The sequence below is a fragment of the Xiphophorus maculatus genome, chromosome 12 (assembly GCF_002775205.1).
Source record: "Xiphophorus maculatus strain JP 163 A chromosome 12, X_maculatus-5.0-male, whole genome shotgun sequence".
Taxonomy (NCBI): Eukaryota; Metazoa; Chordata; class Actinopteri; order Cyprinodontiformes; family Poeciliidae; genus Xiphophorus; species Xiphophorus maculatus.
Genome location: NC_036454.1, coordinates 6418265 through 6439631, shown reverse-complemented (window position 1 = coordinate 6439631; position 21367 = coordinate 6418265). Strand labels below are relative to the sequence as shown.

The following is a 21367-nucleotide window of genomic DNA, read 5'->3' as shown; positions in this document are numbered from 1 at the left end:
TGGTGGGCACTCCATATGAATACTCTACCATTGTTACTGTGAAATGACTCCTCCTCATCCCTTCCTGTATGCTGGTATTTCTCCCCCCTCTGCCCTCTAAACATATAATTTGCTGTAGATCACACCAGGAGAATTTCCCACTGCGGTTGGTCCGCTGACATCATTGCAACCATGCAAAAGTACTGAGCTGGCTGGAGTCAATGGTTGTCCTCATCCAGTGTCGTTATGAGGAAAGCATCTCCAATAATCGGGCATTAGGGAGGCCCCTAATTGCTTTATGTAATAATGTGCCGTCGTGATCTTCTGGGAGCGATGAATGTTGGAACACCCGGATACCTCATCGTCTTTATTCTTCATTAAAGCACAAACGTCAGCGCTGTGCAGGCAACAAAGGGCCGATTTACTGAGGCTGCTTGAAGGACACATTCAAATGCTCTCACTGGGTTTATTATTAGAAACTTGTAAGCTTCTGTTTACTTTACATGTACCTTCCCCAATGGAAGATAAATTCCCTAGCATTTTATACCAATTAGAAGAAAACATCTGAAAGGACTACACAAAGTAAAACAGGCAGTCAAACACAAAATGTTCAACTTTTCCACTGTGGGTCAAATTACAACCGAAAACTTTAAAATTGTCTTGCTGGGATTTTATGCAATAAACTAAATCCTAGTTGCACACAACTGAGAAGCGAAAGGAAAATATGAAAAATAAAATATACAAACCTGAAAAGTGTGGAGCACATTTTTATTCAGACCCTTTTACTGTTAGGGTGCATTCATACCCTGTTCAGTTCGTTTAATCTTTGTTCAGCAATGATCTATTTGTGGCACATAGATAACAGATTAAATCAAAACCAACAATCACTGTACGCACCCAGAAAAAAACACCACAAAGTGTCTCAGTATTATCATAATCAGGGTTTCCCCCAGTGTAATATAAGCCTGGCGGCCCATCATGCCAGGGTAAGCGTTGCTTGTTTATATTTTTAGGAAAATAATAAAAATAAAAAATAAAAATCGCTTAATTTATTCTATTTTTTTAAGCTGGATTGCAAGTGTCTCTGTTGCTCTGAGCATTTTACTAGCGGAGCAGATGTATCCCTAAAGGATATAGGTTTATAATAGATAGATTTAGAGTTTACGCATTTAAAGCCGGCAGCTCGCGGACCAATAACACCGCTGGCGCCTCTGCGCTTTGCCTCTCGCGCTGCCGCTGCTTTACCTCACTTTACCTCAGTGGGATCGCACGTGCCTCCTTTCACTCAAACTGGACACAGGCTGACGTGTACGGATATTTACATCAACGTCCTGTGAGGAATTATGTTTCTTTGGAGAACTCAAGGTAAGAGTTTAAACCCCGCCGCGTTAGCTCTGGATGCTCAGCTCTACGTGATCTGCAGGAATTACTTGTAGTCGCAAATTCAGAGGTGCGCGTTGAGATTTATCTTTGTGAAAAAAGAAATATATGCGGTGTTTACATCTCAACACGTTGCCCAGCGTGTGGCTCTTTCTTACGGTGGCCGACAGGTGCAAATGCGCAGCAAAAGAGAAAACATGCAAACAAAAAAGAAGAAACCCCCGAATGAAATGCAGCAAACAAAAAGAGAGACGCAAACACCCCCGAATGAAATGCAGCAAACAAAAAGAGAGACGCAAACACCCCCGAATGAAATGCAGCAAACAAAAAGTGTTGAAAACGGAAGTGCTCCAGACCACTAGGGGGAGTCAAAGAAAATAGTATTCATTTCTATGGGACCAGATGCAAGATTCTTCTTCTTCTTCTTCTTCTTGGTATTTATTGGCGGTTGGCAACAAACTTACAGTAGCATTACCGCCACTTACCAGTATGGAGTGTGGTTCGAGATGGTCTATAAACTTTCACTTTCTACCTTTTCCCTCCATTAACTCCTGATTAAACATACCCCCACACATACACGCCTGCTTATATTATCCAACTTGCTTATAACTTTATATACCCCTCTTTGATATTCTTTACACATTCACACCCAACTTGCTCTACTCATATCCTATGAAATAGCTTTGTTTTTTTAAGATACCGAATAATTATTTGAATATGTCTACTCCCGAAATCTCTCCTCAAAAATTCTATTAAATTAAACCTTTCTTTAATACCTACACACTCTCTCAGCATGCATCTTCTCTCTTCTTCATACTTACAACACTCTAAAATAACATGCTCTATTGTTTCAGACTTCTCACAATAATCACACTTTCCAGATGCAAGATTCAGAGAGATACCTTTACTTTCTTTCAAATTTCTTTCTCTGAATCTTGCATCTGGTCCCATAGAAATGAATACTATTTTCTTTGACTCCCCCTAGTGGTCTGGAGCACTTCCGTTTTCAACACTTTTTGTTTGCTGCATTTCATTCGGGGGTGTTTGCGTCTCTCTTTTTGTTTGCTGCATTTCATTCGGGGGTGTTTGCGTCTCTCTTTTTGTTTGCTGCATTTCATTCGGGGGTGTCTTCTTTTTTGTTTGCATGTTTTCTCTTTTGCTGCGCATTTGCACCTGTCGGCCACCGTACTTCTTCCCTGTAAAGTTTATGTCTGTGGTCCCGGCTGGCCAGAGCGTTAGTGGTTTACGAACCAGCGCTAACCTCATCATGCAGGTTCAGCCCGGTGAGGAGCTTTCACGCTCTCCTCGTAGTCGCTTCATGCTGGTTTTATGTTATTTTATTAGTAGTAGTAACATTTTTCCGGTTACATGATGCATCAAACTAGTGACCAATTGAGAAACCAGAAACAATACATTTTGTCATCATCGAAATCATTAATACACATCCGATATATTGGTCAATGTTCCAGTTACTAAAAACTACTCTAAACAGGTTATTTTAGAGGGAAATATGTTGTTTATATTTTTCTTTAGCCACTTGAATTTCAGCATGATGATGGCCATTTTTCAGGATATTTTTTTTATGTGTTTAGTGGTTTGAAAAACGTGTGGGGGCGCTGCATCAAGAACTACTGAAGGCAATGACACGAAAACCTCTGAAGAAGAAACTGAGCAAAACTTCCTTCTTCACTTAATGTAAACAAAAATGGAGGCCTCAGAATTTAGCGGTTGTAGAATTTCTTTTTGCCTTTGGAGGAGATTTAGAAATCAATAGTTATAGATTATAGATTTTATCTTTTACTTTTTCATGTCGTTTACATCTATTTATTATACATTTTCTTTCCCACTCTCTTTTTCCACTTTGCAAAAGAAAATAAAATGTTTGTGGAATTAAAGGTGGCCCACCTCCTCACCCAGGAAGCATTTTTATCTGAAATACAGGCTGAGGAAGAGAAAAATAAGGCCCTCCAAGAAGAACTGGGCGAACTCCAGACTTCCTACGAGGAGCTGCGCTCCAAGTATGAAGCCGACGTTGCTCTGGTGAGGCAAGAGGCCGAGACACAAACGTTTTGTGAAGCAAGGAAGGGACAATGGCTCCTGGAGAATCTGAGAGCTGAGAAGGACGATATGTTTCAAGAAATGTCACAAAAGATTGCATTCCGAAACGTTTGCAGGAAGAATTGAATCAGATCAAACTTTTCATACAATGAACACAACTGCAGCTATGAAGGCGATGTTTCTGGACTAAAACAAGACGTGGAAACATATCGGCAGGAGGTGAGACATGAGAAAGACGCCAACTTAGAAAGAGCCAATGAGAATCTGCAGCTCATCAACAACCTGAGAAGGAAAATTAAAAAAAAAAAATGTCAAGAGAGATCACAATTCTGCAAAAGAGGGAGACGCAGATGCTAACTGAACTCGATCAAGTTCACGTTTCATACGAGGAGCTAAAAAGTAGGTATGAAACAGACATTATGGAATTGCAGCAGCAGCCATTCTGCCTGTAACAGGGTTGCTGTGGAGTCTGGAAAAGAACAGAACATATATTGAAGTATTTCCCAGGGATTGGGTTGGGTTGGAAAATGAAACCGGATCTTTATTTGTAGACTTATTCTCTATCCCTATCCCAACATCCATCCATCCATGTCATGAATTGCGGTGGTGGTGAGGTAGACGCCAGGAGATCCAGGTAAGTGAAATAAAGAATATTTAATGACAGAACTGATCCAGAAATGTAGTCCAAATACCAAGGCAGCACTGCAAAGCGGATACCAGGGCTCTTCACAGGTAGCGACAAGGAGAAACGAATGGACTGACACAACATCAAACAAGACGCCAAACGAGACGAGGACCCGACACAGACACACAAGTGACACTAAATACACAGGAGGTAATCAGGGAACGAGACACACCTGGGAACTAATCAAGGGGAGAACAGGACAACAAGGAGACACAGAAAACTCAAAATAAACACAGAAAACACAGATCCTGACAATCCATCCACCCATCCATCCGTCTGTTCATTCATTCATCCACCCATCCATCCGTCTGTTCATTCATTCATCCACCCATCCATCCGTCTGTTCATTCATTCATCCACCCATCCATCTGTTCATTCATTCATTCATCCATCCATCCATCTGTTCATTCATCCATCCATCCATCTGTTCATTCATTAATTCATTCATCCCTGTAGAGCTTCTGTGTTTTTGCATTCTGTATTCAAAGCCTGATCAGAATTATTTGCTATAAATTAATAATCAATTTGTCCAAACATAAGCCAATATAAGCTAATGAACTTGAACAATTTGAGTCTGGGAAGCTTTACCTAAAACCCTGTTAGCAACTTTAATTTTTTAGATAAACTATTATCCTGTTATACCGTTTTAATAAAAGGAAATGTTTTTTTTAGTATTCATAGCATTTTATGACAATCTCTTTTCTGAATTTACCTCAGTGCAAATACTATGCAAACCTCCACCCATTGGTTTGATTTGTTTTCAAACAGCACAAACAATTCACAACACAGACGTGTTATAAATTCTCAAGCTTGACCTTACAGACTTCTGCATTTTGGACAAATCTACACATTAATGCTCTGCAGTCAACCATTCTTCATCATCATGTTCTGTCAGCCTGAATCAGTAGCTAATTCTTTCAGGCTAATCTGAGTTTAGACATGATGTGGAGACCCACAGCTGCTCTAAATTCAAGATTTCAATAATTCAAATACTCACTAAAGGTCTCCACTTTAAATAATCTTGAAAGTAAAGTAAAGTTTGCACTAATTTGCAAACTTGCGGCCACCAGCAGAGGGCAAACTTGCTATGAAGAATTTCCTCCTCAGATGTGAGTAATTGGATCAGTAACTTGACCTAATGCAGGGTGTGGCACATCAATCAGCTGAGAATGTCAATCTAATTCATTTGCATCAATGAATCGTCAAATGTTCTGCTTTCAGAATCTCATTGGTTATGTATTTATTCATTTGTGGTCACAGCCTGTGTGCATTTCATAAGTGTGTGTGTGTTGAGGGGTGTTTCTGACAGAGGAGTGCCACAAAGCAGCTCTGTGACATGTGGTGTGGATCAGGATTCATAGAACTAAGTGACTTCTGATGCAATCTCTAAATTATTCTGAAGGCGTTGAAGAACTTCTCAAATTCTGGCTTTGAACTGTTTTTCTCCTTTTTTCTTTCATTCTTTTCTTGAGTCCAAACACATGTTGACCAGCTATCTTCCAGAGGCGGCAGCATTCTTGACCTAAAAAGTCCCAACAGTTGGTTTTCATAATCGCACTGCCACACAGCTGACGGCAAGATGAAAACTTGTTTTCTGCGTTTTCTTTTTGAACATAAATCATTGCAGACCTCATTTGTTTTGAAGTTTTTTCCAGTTCACCAGTTTTATGTGTTATTATTCTTTAATTAATGCAAAAAATCATGCATGTTAAGTGGAAAGACAGCACATGTGGAGTATCATCACCACTTTCACAACCCAATTGCTTTCTGTGGCCATTAAAAAAACAATATACTTGTTTTTCAGAGACATAATGAAGTCTCACAGACAGCGTAAAAAAGGCACCAGGCAGGAGATGCTCAGCAGGAACTATTCACAATAGAAGCTGCACAATGAAGGCTTTATCTTCAGTAGCAAATAACAGAACCTGATTATGCAGAAAAAAAGAAAGTGCATGATGATTGCTATGTTTTTAAACTAGAAAGTTAACTCACTTTTTGTAAGAAATTGGACTAATCCAAAATTGCAGCCAATTTTGACACTTTGATCAAGCAACTTTCTCCAGATGGATGTGACTTCACCTTTAAACAAAAATCTGAATTTATCTTTGGTCAGGCTTTCAGACTTGTCTAGCTGCTTTGTTAAAATTGGACTCAATTTTAACAATTTGTTAGACGTTCAAACAAATTAAGTGTCATTAATTTAGCTGATGAAATACTAAAAACATCCAAAGACGAAAATAAAAGTCAGCCTGGGTAGTTTTTTGTCTTAGCAACATGGCTCTCCACCCAGGGTGGCATTTTTGTCATGGATGGGTACCTGCAATCCACGCAGATTGAGTCACAGTTTCAGGCTTTTTAGCTCATGATATCACAAGGCCTACACATTTAATGATACCTAATTCACAATCAGACAGCTAAAACATGGATTGGATTGTTTCACAATGTGACGTTTATAAGACCTTTGTTGTGTTTGTGGAAACTGAATTACTAGAGAGAAGATTTTAATGTTGTCTTAGGATTAATGGATTGCACAGAAAACCAAAACTTAACCTTAATTTTACTCATTAAACAGGATATATCTGCCAGGTGTGCATAGCCTTTGTGTTTTTCTTTGAGAACAAGACCTTTGTTTTGAAAGACTACTTGTTTAAGGGGTCCCTGAAAATAGACGCTTTTGGCCGCTTTGAACGTCCTCCATTAGTAAAATGTTTTCTGCACATAGAAATTGCTGAATTCAAATTCTTTTTAGACATTTTTAAACTGTTATCCGTAAGCTGCTACAATTATTTTTCTAAAAGGCTCAGACAGTTCTTTCAATTTCTTAGTTGTTCTGAAGTGTGTTGAAGTGAGAGGAGCACACCAAACTAAATATCTGATGTGTAAACATAAAAACACTTCCTTGAAAATGCTGAGTAAAAATGTTCTCTCCAACAGATATGAAACACTATTTTGGATTTTAGCCATTGAAAGTGGCAAAAATGTTAAGGTACACTTTTTTATTTCTTACAGCAATTTCACCCATTCCAAAAGACAGACATGAAATCTGAAAAATACATTTTAGGAACACTTTTTCTAAAAAAAAATTGTTAATACTTGTTGACAGAAACATTTAAAATGTTTTATTATTATTGTTATTATTATTATTATTATTTGCATGTCTAAAATGTTTGGAAAAACAGTTCTAAACTTGTCACAAAATTTACCTAATGGGATTAAATTGGTCATAGTTCATCCTCCAATTTGTGCAGACAAATAAAAAAAATCCAATGTAATTTTATTAATCGCATGATTTTTTCCAACAAGCACAAATTTCATAGCCAGTTGCTGAGCAAACATGAATGTGATAAAAAAAAAAAAAATAGCCCGGGTAAATCATGAAACGTCCTGAGGAGGGTAGTGTTTGTTTTAAGGTGGCGCGGCGGATGGCGAGCACGTGAAACTGCGGGAGAGAGCAGCGCGTGAACGCCAGGGACCGAGACGTGGGGTCGAACACGCGGGATCTACTTCACGTCCAACTGGGGGAACTCAATTAACTCAAAAGTTATCGTGTAACCTGAAGTTCCTTCAAACAATAAAGGCCTCCTTTCAGGGCGAACAGAAAGTCCACGGTGCCTCCTTAACTGAGTGCTGGCACTTCAGAGTGGGGAGTGCAAAGGAGAGGGTCAGAAAGACTGGTGGGTGGGGATAAAGCCCTTTTGGGAGCGAGGGGACGGGGGGGGGGAAACTAAAAAAGAAAAAAAGAAAAAATCACGTGTTTGGAGATCAAAGGAGATCCGCTTTGTAGAGGAGGAGGAGGAGGGTGAGAAAGAAAGAGGGAGGGAGACAGCGAGGCAGCGTTGAGGCAATGTAATTGACAAGGCTCGCAGTGGTGAAATAAACACGCTTCGGCGCAGGGGCTCAGCTTTTATTGCACAATCCCGACTCCCTTTTTTTTTTCTTTTTTTTTTTTTTTTTGGAGGCATCGCCCGCAGCGACTACACCTGATTCCAATTACCTTCACCCGATTAATTAATCCGTGTGAAATTATGTCCCGATCGGCGCAGATCAAGCCGGCAAGATGATGATTTTCCCAAGGAGAGGCTCGGCTCGGGTGCCCGACTCGCTGGTCCCGGTGATCTGGCTGCTGGCCGCTTCTCTGGGCGCCGTTCTCGCCAAGGATACAGCCTTTGTGGAAGTGGTGCTGTTCGAGTCCAGTCCCAATGGGGATTATACTACCTACACGACTGGCTTGCAGGGACGGTTCTCCGAAGCTGGAGCCACTATCAGCGCGGAGGGGGAGATCGTTCAAGTACGTGCTTTTATTCCAAGCTCCTCAGCAGAACCGGGCGACACCAGAATCGGGCTGCAGTTTCACCAAGCTGCCCTCTATAAAACTTTTTTCCACAGTGGCTGTGGGGGAGCTGACAAGATATGGTGTGCGTGTGCGTGTGAGAGAGGATGATTCTAAAGCCTGCAAGCATATGCGGTCACAAGATGGCTCCTATCTTGTGGAATTCATTCACAGGGAAAACATGCTCTTGCAAGTTATTTTGTTTGATAACTGGTGCGCACTTTTCAGTCATTTGCGCTGAAATAGTAGCGGAAGTTTTTTTTTTGGTAACAAATCGCAGAGCGCTTTGAAAAGTTAGTAAACTTTCACCGAGCAGGTTTTGTATGTGTGTGTGTGTCTGTACGTGTTTCGCAATAGCAGCAACACTACGCGTGTATTTATGCGCATGTTGGACTTTTTTGGATCACGTTCTAATGCAAATTTCCGCGTAAAATTGTTTTTGCACACATGATCGCTACCAAGTTCCAAACATAAACCTTAATTTGTACTTTACCAAATATTAAAAGGCTTTATTCGCCCACATTAAACTTTTTTCTTTAGCTGTTGTTATATATATATAAAAAAGTAACTTTCAAACAAATATGTAATATTTTATTTCCTGGACCCTAAACGCGTCAAGTGCACTTGGCCGGAGCTGCATGTGTTCGGATCAGGGGAGTCTGGGGGGGAAAGATGGAGCTTTTCCTCGCTGCAAGGTGTTTATTTGAAGTTTTATGGGCTAATTCTTTCCTAATCTGCTTGGCCACCGACTACAGGGCAGCACAGAGTTCTTTTCTTGTGCAGTGCCAGGGCTTCTAATGATCTTAAACTTGATAGAATCCTGAGGTGCACAGCTCCTTCAAATTCTTTTTTCCTCTTCCTCTTCATATTTTCAAGGCTCTTCTGGGTAATGCATATATTTAGTTGCCTTTAAAACCAGAACTGCAGTAAAGTTGATCTGCACTTACAAAATTATAGACACAAGTTCTCTTTTAGTTTAGGGTCAGTTCTCTGGAGATGAAACTCGGCTACCACTGATTTGTTGCAGGGAAGCTGCAGAATTAGAAGCTAAACATGCATTTTTGAATCATGTTTGTCTTTGTTGCATCATTTGAGGGATGCTGGGTTGTTGCATTGCTGCAAAGTGTCCACCATGACACATTTATCCTCCTCCTCTTTGCTCATCTACATCATTTGTACAACTCAGCATCTTCTAAATGCGTCCCTACAGTTTTGTTTTTCTCCAAAGAGCCTTTGACGTTAGGAGAAAGCCGATATGTGGTGATCAGAGGTGGGGATACACAGTGACGGTCACTCGGCGCCACTGCGTGACCGCACAGCCATGCCGGACCTCAGCTTTACATCAGAACCCGCATCTATTTAGGTTTTCTTTCTTTACAAACATAGCTGCTGACCACTTGGAGATGGCTTGGGCTGTAATGAGCGGCAGCCTGTCCAACGCAGAGCAACTGTCTTAAATTTCTTGTACCTTGTGTTCTGCCGAAGACTTTTTTTTTACCCCCCTTTTTGGTTTTTGAGCCGGAACTGGCAGTAAATGACAATCTGGAGAACATCATTTTTAAAGGGTATCGTGTTCTATAGCGTTACAGAAACATTCCTCTAAAGTTTCTGGAAATCATTGTGATGTTTTAAGAAGTGGAATTATGTTAAACCAAATATTTGGGTAGTATTCAGTTATCAAGTGTGACCCCTCGGAACCATAACATTGGGTTTGTGGAGTATTTTGGTCTTCTTTTGCTGCTTGATCAGAACCCTGAGCAGGTATGGGTTCTAATGGACTACAGACGGAGTTGGGGGGATTAGAGGGGTGTGTTGGCTCTGTTCCTGAGTAAAGATCCAACCACAATCACCACATGTACTCTCCCAACTCTCCTTTTCGAATTCCCTGAAGTTAACACAGCCTCCGCTCTGCCTGAAGAGTGCGAAAAGTGGCACACGCCGCCGGGGCCAAAAATAATAAATTAAGTTAATTTGCTTTTGCTCTCTTTCAGAGGGTCTGGGTTGGGGAACACGATGATGTAGATTTGGCCCCGGTGCCAAAACCCCAGGCTCCTCCAGCCAGTCCGTACGTTGCCACAGCTCAACTCTATAAATCATATTAAAGCGTCAGTGTCTGCGTAGCAACAGGAGCTGAACAGCAACTTTGACTGAGCTTTGATTTATTTATTTATTTATCAATAAAAACATGGTGGAACATTTCTAAATATAGATAGTTGTGTATGTCTGTCGTCTCTTTTTGAAAAACAAACAAACAGTTTAAAGTGCTTCTTTAGTGTCTTGGGAAATGAAGAAGCAGCAGTTTTGTGTCAAGAGCAATTAAATGGAGAAGCTTTAATTTAGGAAACTGGATGTTTGTTCATTTGATCCACTAAAGTCTACTCAGCTTTTAATACTCTGCTTTCCAAATATATCCATTCATTGCATTTGATCTTGATTTGAATTTCTCACATTACTATCACAGGCGTCAGTGTGTTTTATTGGGACTTTATGAGAGAGACGAACACAAAGCAGTTATTGATTTTGAAGCGGAAGGAAAATTATGCATGCTTTTCACAATTTTTATCAAATAAAAATTGTAGGCGTGCATTGGTGTTCAGCGGCCCTGAATCAAAACTTTGTAAAAACATCTTTCACTACAGTTACCAACGCAAGTCTTGGGTTACCAGCTTTCCATATTTAAAAACTTCAAAGGCAAATGGAAAGTCCCTGAACAACATTTTTCTTGCTCTCTTTTGGACTTAGGTAAAAGCTTTGACTAGGCCGTTTAAACACAATAATGTGTTTTGATCATTGTAGCTCTGCTGTATGGTTAAAGTTGTCCTGCTTGTGTCCTTTCACAGCTCTTTTTCCTATATTGCCCTTTAGCTAGCTCCATCCAGCTCCTTATCAACTCGCTGCAGAAAATGATGCATTCATGATGCTGCCACTATTGTGTTGCACACTGTGGATGGTTAGGGCCAGATTTGAGGTATGCAGGACTAATTGCTGTTCTGTCAGTGGATTCTCCTTCCTCAGATGTGGATGTCTGCTACTGCTTTTGATTGCTTCATTGCGTTTAAAGCTCGGTTTAGATGAACGGCCATGTGATGATTTGGAGTTGTCGCATCATTTTTCTGTTCCCAGGTGACTGACTGACTCTCTGAGATCTCCCAAACTTGAAATATTGTTTTATAACCTGATCCCGCTTTAAACTTCCCCACATCTTTCTCCCTGACTGGTCTGCTGTGCTCTTTGGTTTTCGTTCGTGAGACGTTCGTTTCTTAAACGATGTTCTTCTGTCCTCTGAGAGCTTCACAGAACAGCTGTATTTATGCTGAGATGAAATTACACACAATGTTTACAATTTCTTCTGGAGGAAAAGCTAGTTCCTCTGGATTTCATTTAGGGGCTTCAGGTTAAAAGGGGCAAATTCCATAAACACAAAATTCTTTATTGTCGTCTTCCTTCATTACAGTTTTGCACCATTTTGTTTTGGTCTGTCACACTGAATCCTCATTGGATAGATTAGAAATTTGTGTAAGTTCAAAGGGTTTTTGCGAGACACTGCGTTTTCTCTAAACGCTGCATTTCCTTTAAAACACAAGTCATATTTAAGCAACAGTTGGATGATTTATGAAGTAGCTCTCTGAAAGGTTCCCAGTGGGGCTCAAGCTAACGATTATGAATATTCTAACGATTAACCGGATAAAACAAATGACACGTTAAGAAAATTTTTCATTTATCTTTTGAGCCTTTTTCATCCAATATTAAAAATACATTGAGAGATGCAAATGAATAAATATTTCAATTTCCTTTCAAATAAGAAAATGTTTTATTGCCTAAAATGCAGTAACATAGCATTACTTCAGTGAATTTGAATTGAGTGAAGCTAAAACTATGCCACTTGAGGAGCTCTGGGTAAAATATTTACAGACAAGTGTTTTTCAGCTTAAATGCAAAATGTGTGTATATTTTATATAGTTGTGGCTCATTTTCTGCTCTGTGTTGGCTTGCATCAAATGGCCTTCTTTTGAGTTTGTATACTCCAGTTAACGATGAATCAATTACTAAATTATTTGACAATTATTTCAATATTCGCGATTGATCTGATTAATCGTTTCAGCCCTGGTGCCCAGGACGGACGTTTCGCACTGCTTTAATCCTTCTCCTCGCTGCCGACAGCTCTCCTGATCCGTACCGCTTCGCAGCGAAGCGCCATCTGCCGCTCATCATTCCTGCGCTCTTCATCGCTGCGCCGCTCTGCCTGTCTCCTGGTGACCTGCAGATGCACGAGCTCACATCTGCCTCTGATTTCCAGCGGAGCCGTGCTTGTCGGCGTGCGACTGAAGAAGCCGGGACGTGGCAGGGGCACGCAGAACTCCAGATGGAACTCATAGCGTCGTCAGCCAGAACCAGAGGGAATAATGTGGCTTTTTCCTGACTTCCTGTCTGAGAGGACAGAGCATCCCTTGAATCCTGCTTCAAAAAAAAAAAGAAAAAAACAAAAGATCCGGCTCCAGTTTTCTCAACTTCCACGAGCGGTTTGACCTTTGAACTTGATCTCCTGATGCATCTGAAGTGCCTGCAGCCTTTTGTTTCCCACTGACTAAATGTTCAGGGGGGAAAGTGGTGGTTTTCAGTTGAGACAACGATGCGCTGGAATACTGGAGCTCCTACCTTGCAGTTGGCAGGGCTTGTGTCGCGCTGCATTTAGACTATAATGAGAGCTTTAGTGGTTTAAGGCATCCAGCGCGCGTTCTCACCGCAGCCTGGAAACCCCAAGAGGCTATAATGGGGCCCGGGCCCAGACAGTAGGTGCCCCGGTTCGGGGCCACTCCCAGCGCCAAAGCAACAGTAGCAGAGTACACAAACGCTGGTTTCGAAAGGTTGAAAGCGACGCTCCCTACTTTTTTCCAGTTATTGGCTTGGCGGTTGCAGCTGTATTTTAAGTGCTATCGTCTCTTAACCGCCACCCTGCTTCACTTTCATGTCTCAGCCAAAGTAATTTGAGGCTGCGTTTCTCCTCTTTTTGGAATAGAACAGACTAAACTGTTTTTCTCTTTCTCTTGCTTAACACCCCTCTCACCTCCCATCCTGCCCTTTCCTACACACCGTCTGGCCCCCAGTGTGGTATTTAAAATGTAGCCAAAAACTGTTACGCGTCCTAGACTGCAAGTGGATGATTTCAAGTAATGTTTACAAACCAATCAGCTAAGGCTAAGTAGTCTCTCAAACTAAGTTGAGTCCTTGGGAGCCTGTATATGGAGGCTGTTTTACTGGCAAATGTTCCTATCTACTCCTTTATATCATTTCATGTTACCTAGGCAATGACAACAGGAAATGCTTATTTAATTTTTGGTTGAAGAAATTGTGTACTTCAACACGGTGAATTTTTTTTAAAGGAATTATCTGGAGCATTTGCTGCCAAAACCTTAAGCTAGTAGCTGTTTGCACATTCACTTCACAGTTGAAGAGTTTCTTTTTGAAACTTTACTTGTCTGAAGGCAAAATAAGTTAAAATACATTTTCCAATTAAGATATTTTGATTTATAGTGACTGTCAGGGCACTACCAGACTGCTACACTTGTGTAATAAACTTCTGTGTATATATAAAAGACATATACTGATATTTTGGCTTGAGTTGTTTCAATGAAAGGTAGACAATGCGCTAAGGTGTGGGCTAATTCCTCTGCTCTTCTTTGCTTTGTCTGCATACCCACGCCTGATTTCACTCTCTGCCAGCAGCAGGTTCTGCAAAGTAACGACCCAAACTGGGTGCAAAAATGATGTGGCATAATCTAAAACTGCTTATGCTTATGGTATGACTGTTTAATATTACGTATGAAGCTATGGGTTTGGCTTACTAGAACATTTTCAATAACTGACCGTCACAGATGGATTTGTGTGTGTAACAGGTGCTTACTCTTGAGTCACCAAGTTGTTTGCTTCAAGAATTGTTATTTTTTTCATAAAGTAGCTAAACTTTTTCCAACAAGTTTCTAAGTTTATTGAAAATAACAACAATGTATGCGGGGAAAAAATTGGAAGTTAATACCAATCATGAATCTTCGAAATTGTCATTTATTTACTTGGGATAGCATTATGTAATGAGAAATAATTAAAACACTCTCAAGAGCTGGAGAGTGGAACAATTAATGTTACAACAAGAATGTGAATATAAAAAGACAAAAACTAAGAGACAAAGTGTCAAAAGTAAACAATAAAACATACCAAAAAGACGTAAAATACTCACTATATAATGGGAAGAGTACAGCAGTGTATATCATTGTCGATGGGAGTTGCTACAAACATCAATGATCTGATTGTATCCACTAACAATTTGGGTTTTTTTTTCCATTTTTTTCTCCAAAGAGTTTTTGCAGTGCTAGTGGCTTGTATTTTTTGTGACAGTAGGCAGACAGGAAGGAGGGCAGACATGCAGCAAAGGTTGCCAGGACCGGGAGTCGAACCCGTGACGTCCGCGTCGAGGACTAAGGCCTCCAAACGTGGGGCGTGCTAACCCCCTGCGCTAACCCCTTGCGCCACCGTAGCACGCCCCTATTTGGTTTATTTTTAAGTGAGGGAAAAAAAAAGAAAGTTTTTTTTTTTTTTTTTAAACCAACTGAGAGGCAGTGGGTTGGCATTTCAGCATTTTCTCCGTTTACTGGTGAAACTCTTTGAGAAAGATTAGAAAAGTGCAAACTCTTTTTCCTCTCCTGCCTCTGGCTCTTTTGATCTCGACTTCTACACCTGTGTCTCTGGGCCTCACTCTCTCCCCGTCTGAGGACAGATCTACCTAAAACGAGTGCGTGTTGGTACTGGTGGCCCCAGCAGCGACGGACTGACTGGCCGAGCTTTGATGTTGTCCGACCAGCTTTCTCTCCTCTCAGGGGACATCTGCTCCCTCATGTCACTCCCCTCCTGATCCAACATTGATTATGTGTCCAAGTTTGTATGTCTGAGTGTCTTGTTTTGTCCCTCGACGCTTTTCTGATTAGGAAGCATTAGCCAGTTTGCCCAGAGGTTACACGTTTTTCTTGGGAAAGATGTTTGAGAAAAGTATCTAGGTGGGTGGAGAACTGTTTTATCTCTCTGTCTTCTATTTTTTCTCGGGTGGCTTTGAAAACTCGCTGACTGACCGGAGTCCTGAGTGGGATTTTGTTTTTTTTGCGCAACGCGTGGTGTGCCTTCCCTTCGTTTTATGAAACGGCGCTGAAAGGCACAGTCCATCCTGACATCCCACATTTTTATCCACTGACACACGGGGTCCGCAGAACAAAGGCTAAGGGGTCGAGGGTTATAAAATGACAATGCTTGTAGTAGCTCATCCAGGCAGAGGCATCCTTTTGTTGTTGGTTAGGAATGTGCTGACTAACTGTGAAAGGCCACAATGCCAACTGCCTCCTTTGTTGAACGTTTTTATACCAATGGACTAGAAAGGTAGGTGGACAGAAGGACGGGTTTCCTGCTTAAATGTTCCTTGTTCTGCTTATTTTTAGATGTCAGTTGTCTCTCTGATCTTTGTTTTTATAAAAGGAGAGCTTGACTTATCAGAGATCTTCCTTACTTACCCAACTCCAAGAACACTGGGTTCTAAGTTCTGTCATTTGTGTGCATCGTTGCATATTGTGAAAGTCCATCCACAATGTTGCTGTTAATGCTGGTTTAATGTACAGGTTTTTGTGAAGAATATCACTTTAGTTTCCTATTGCGACTGGTTGTGCGTGTTTCTTTTTTCATAGACGGTTCTTCTTTCATCTTTTTGTAAATGCATTCCTTCGCAGCTGTTGCAGAGGTCATTAACAGCATTCCAGTTGATTTCAGGTGAATGCTTCTGGCCCAAAATGCTAATATCTTCTCACATCCTAGACCCCCCTTCTGCCTTCTCCTTATGTGTGTCCGCCTGTAGGTACAGTGCTTTCCATAAGTTTTCATACCCCTTGAACTCTTTTGGTTTTTATGTAAATTTTTTTGCTTACAAACTAAAAAGGTGTGCTGTGCATTCATGTTCATCCCCCTTTTTACTCTTAAAAAAATCAAATTGCCTTCACTCATGTAATTACTAAGCATAGTCTGCTTTCCACACTGTGAACATCTTGCAAATCAATGTTCCATCCATCATCCGAAAATGAAAAGACTATTGCACAGATGTGGCTGCCCATCGAAAATGACTGATGGGCCAATAAAGAAACAGCCAGGAGGCTTAAGGTAACTCTGGAGGAGTTGCAGGAGAAAACAACTGTTAGTTGTGTACTCTCAAAACCTATGGAAAAATGCCAAGAAGGCGGTGTACGTTGAAAGAAAGTCACTACTTGAAGTTTGCTAGAAGCCAAGTAGAGATGCAGCAAACATGTGGCAGAAATCAGTATGGGACATACAAAACGCCAGGTGTGGAGGTTAAGTAAAGGTAAACATCACTTTGAAGACATTCTCCCCAACATGAAACATGGTGTTTTGCAGCTCCATGGTGAGGGGAATCAAGAGGAGTTGGACTGTAGGAAATGCAGAAAAGGAATTGAAGAAAAACTGTTAAAGGTTGGAAGAAAAATATGAATCTGAAGTGAAGTTTCACTTTACGGCAGGAGAAAAACAGTCAGAGCTTCAATGGATCCTTTAAGCATATTTATGTGTTTAGAATGGTCCAGTCAAAGTTCGGCTATAAATCCAATTGTCAACTCTGACAAAACTTGAAAATTGATGGTTGCAGATGTTCTCCGTCCAATCTGACTGAAATTCTGTTATAGAAATAAGACTGGACAAAACTGGAAACAACGTATTGACCCTTGGTGGTTGCATAGAAAAGCATATGAATCTTTCACTCATACAAAAAAATCATGAACCATGTATGTTCATTTATTATCCACTAATTTGATGTGCTTCGTCAAATAAGAACCTTAGAAAATATTTGTGTGTGAAATGTGAGAAGACTTAAGTGGTATGAATATTTTCACAAAGTGCTAAAGCAGCAAAGAAGAACTAGCATAACATAATGAGGCCAGAGGCATGATGGATTGGACCTGCTTGGTCAGATGAGAACAAGCTGGGTTATCTCTGCTTATTTTTCCTGCAGAGCGCTTTACTGTAAGTCTCCTGAGTAATGAGATATCGCTGCATCTATCGCGGCTCCTGCTCTGGCAATAAGAAAGTGGCCCAGATTTTCAATATAAAAAATGTCTTTTATATTGTTCCTGTATCAGGGGTACTGCTCAAAACACAGGGGACACATGGCTTTTTAGAATTTTTTATAGGGTTTGTCTTTCCTGAAAACTATTTTAAAAAGTCAAATATGTTCTCTTTCTGCAGTTTCTGGACTGATGGTACAGTATAGGAAGAGTATCAAAACTCTTGAACTCTTCCTATACTTTCCTTCCCCTCTCTCTGTCAGGCGGCCCTGGCCATGCCGCCGCCGCTGCCGCTGCTTGCTCCGACTCCTGGACCCTGAACAGGGAGGGGCCTGTGTGGCTGGCTGAATAGCTTGCCGGGAGTCTTGCCGCTGGTGTAAACCACATGAATGCGCTGCCTGAGCAGATAGTATCAGTCGAGGCGGGGAGTCCTGGGAGGCCACGGTGCTCAGCGCAGTTCCGCGTGCTAACATCAAAGGCAGAACCAAAAGGGGGGGGAGCTGGAGAGAAGCAGAGCGAGGAAAGAGAGAGTGAGAGAAAAAGGAGCAAAGGCTGGGCCAAACTCTTCAAAGGCCTCTATGACTAATGCCAGCGTTGATATGCGGAGCTGCAAATCTGAATGATGATGTAATTGCAGGCCTTCAAGTTAAATCCACTCCCATACAAATAAAGGTGGAGGTGTTGCTTATATGCAAGAAGACATACCCATCTAGTGTTTTTAGGCTTAAGGTCAGATAGTTGAACATATCGCTCTACTGCTACAGGTTTGCATCGTGACAGAGAACTTTGATTCTAGTGGACGTTTCCAAAGTACACATCAGCTGGAACAGCATAGTGTCTCTGCAATGTTTATATAGAGCTTCTGTTTGTGTTTGATAAAATGTGCACATCTACTTCCCCTGTAATGTGTGCTAAGCTAAGCGTGACCACAGATCTTTGCAAACCGCCTCCAGCAGGCTGATAACTCATAGTCGGCTTCCATGATGGCACAAATAGGTGCTTCATACCAGATGCTGTTTTGCTTTCAGTGCGCACAGCTAATAATCTGCTATTAGCTATTTGCATACCTTTGCACTTGTTTTTCTGATCCCTGTTTGATGATTGTGCTTCCTTTTTGATGTTTAACTGACAGTAAACACCTGCACAATCTTTCATTTGAAGTTCCTGTATCCCGGGTTGAATTTGGAAGCCAAAGCTTGCAGCACAAAGCCTTTGTTGCTAGTTGAAGAGACCCCCTTGTTTCCAGCACAGTGAGACTGTAGCACTGGTCGGCAGGCACAGGATCGTCCAACAGGTTGTTTTTCCTTTAAAGTGAGGAGACAGAACACAAATCATACGACAGACGGTTTCAAAGAACTGATTTTCTCAATTATAGTTGCTGCCATTTGCAAATGTAATTCCTAAATAACTAGAGTTAGAAAAAACTTCCGCTTTGTACTTGTTAGAAATGTACCTGTCTACTCTACTGAAATTTCTGGTACTTTTTATTAAGTAGAAATTTTCTTTACATTGTATTACATTGTCATAGAAACATCATCAACCCCATTTTATTATAGTTGCCATATTTGAACCCTGATCAATCACCTCCTAGTAGATATTTATAAAACTATGTAACTGCATTTCCTTACAGTAAACTAGAAAACTATTGGAATTATGTTGGAAAAAACTGACAATTTTATTTTTCTAACGTTGTGATACGAAAAATACTGAGATTTTCAAAAATTTACTTGAATACCACCATAAGTCTGTCGTCTTGTTGACAAATGGAAATCTTACCTATGTTTGTGGCCATTACAAGTTTCATATATGTTTTGTGTGTGTGTATTTGAGATTTATTGGTTTTTGCTAAATTTAGTGATGACAATAATATTAGTAAATATAGCAATGACTGTCATTTGCGATACATACATATTTTCCTATTTTGTGTCTTTCTCATCTGTGTTTCCATCACTATGTAACCTTTAGCATTTTGGGCAAATTCGTTAGTGTCCAGTGTGAGATTCTGTCCAACTGACTTTATTTCAGATACACATGAAAAATACAAGTTCATATCACTTGGAATGTATTAGCCAACAACTATTAACCCCAAACAGTCTTTTGCAATATTAATATTGCACACACTGATATTGCAATAATATGTTAATGATGTATTGTGCAGCCCTAGTACAAAATATCTTCCTGGTGCGAAACAGTGTAAAAATGCCAAAACAGAAAGCTCCATTTTGCACTTGGAGAAAGTCAGGGATGAAATTATTAAAAATGCAAAATTATAAAATTCCAAAAGGATGAAAAGACCAACATGTGTGGCAAAAAAGAAAGTCAGTCCAACTGTAATGCACAGTTTTGTGTAAAACTGTCCACAGAATCATAAGCATTGATTCTAAATATTTACATAAATTTTTTTGTCGAACTTTTTATCCATACTTTCCAGCCATGTATATCCTACAAAACATTTTGAGATACTGATAAATCTCAAAGAATATCACTGAAGTAATTGGTGCTCCCAAAAACACGTTTTGACTTTTCTCTAGACTTTGATCAGTTTGCCTAATCAATTTGACATTTTCCGTCTAATGTATTGCCTTCTTGTACTTAATCATAGCATAATACATTTCCACCTTCTATACCCTCATGAAAAGGTCAGGACAATATCTCCTGTCCAGCTGTGGGCATTTCTTTGTCCTTGCACTCCATCTGTTCATATTACTTTATTGCCCATTACAGCAAGTCACTAAGTTGAGTGACAACAGGAAGCAGTGATCATATTTTTATGGGGGGTACATATACAGTGCACTTCATCATTTGTGTCGCACTACTTCCAATTTGACACACCTCGCATTTATCCAGGTCCATTCCTCCGTCGCATGTCTCTGTAGGAGCAGCACTTTTCATTCTTGGCTGTTTTTGAAGAGCCTAAGTTATTCTGGGGTGATTCCATGGGCAGTTTGTCCAAACACACTTGGCTCTCTAATGACAAGTTGTCTCTTGACATGCCAGGGAGTGTAGCTTCTCAGAATGCTGCTTTGAGAGGAAGTAGAGATGGGTTTTGAGATGACGGGAATAACAGAAAAAGATGAGCCAGTTCAGAGCCGTCGCTATTCTGTCTGCATCCCACAGGCATGTGCCAAAGTCCAACTGTCACCCCGGGGTGACATGCATCCCGCAGGCATGTCGAAGTAAACATCTCTGAGTATGTGGCACTGACATTTGGACAGTGGCCTCATCGTATACACTTGGAAGGAACATTTTATCCTTCACCAAATATATGTTCAGACTAGATTTATCCAGAAGACATATTTTCTTTCTTAAAGTTAGCCTTTGGTTTACTTCTAGGGATATTTATTTGTTTAAAGTTCTAACCTAAGCTAACTTTTGATTTTAGATGACACATTTTAGGACATTTCAATCTTTTAATTGTGGTTTTAATTTAGCTTCTTCTGAAGGCAGCATTTAGACATCTTCAGATGGTCTTTGTCATTTCTCGAAGGAACCTGTAACTAGTTACCTGTAACCTGTTTCAATGGACCGTAAAATTGTGCAAATTGGAATTCCAAAAATAAATTAGCTTAATGGAAACACTATTTCAAAAAAACTGACATTTTTCACTAAGTTTTTGCTGTAGGATGAAGTGGGTTTCAGGTGTATTAAAATGAGTGTATTTTTGCCAAAGTGCAATGGAAAAACCTTTTTTTTCTATCATACAAGTCATGTGATCAACAAGCAGACATTACTATTGACAGAAAAGACAAAGATGATGTCAGAAAGTGGTAGGATGATGATGGTGCAGCATGTTTTTAATGACCTACTGTGTGACCAAACTTATTCATGTGTGAT

The 21367-nt window shown here is 40.4% G+C and overlaps 1 protein-coding gene across 2 annotated transcripts in view; it reads left to right on the top strand.

The window, feature by feature from the left end:
• The first annotated feature begins 7117 nt into the window (after positions 1-7117).
• The window catches only part of znrf3 (zinc and ring finger 3), a 77989-nt gene continuing 63739 nt past the window's right edge, over positions 7118-21367 (top strand). For both annotated transcript variants that reach the window (XM_023343609.1, XM_014470539.2), the window contains exon 1: positions 7118-8390. In XM_023343609.1, coding sequence (XP_023199377.1) covers positions 8160-8390 — 231 coding nt within the window. In that variant the 5' untranslated portion in view covers positions 7118-8159. The remainder of the gene's footprint in view (positions 8391-21367) is intronic.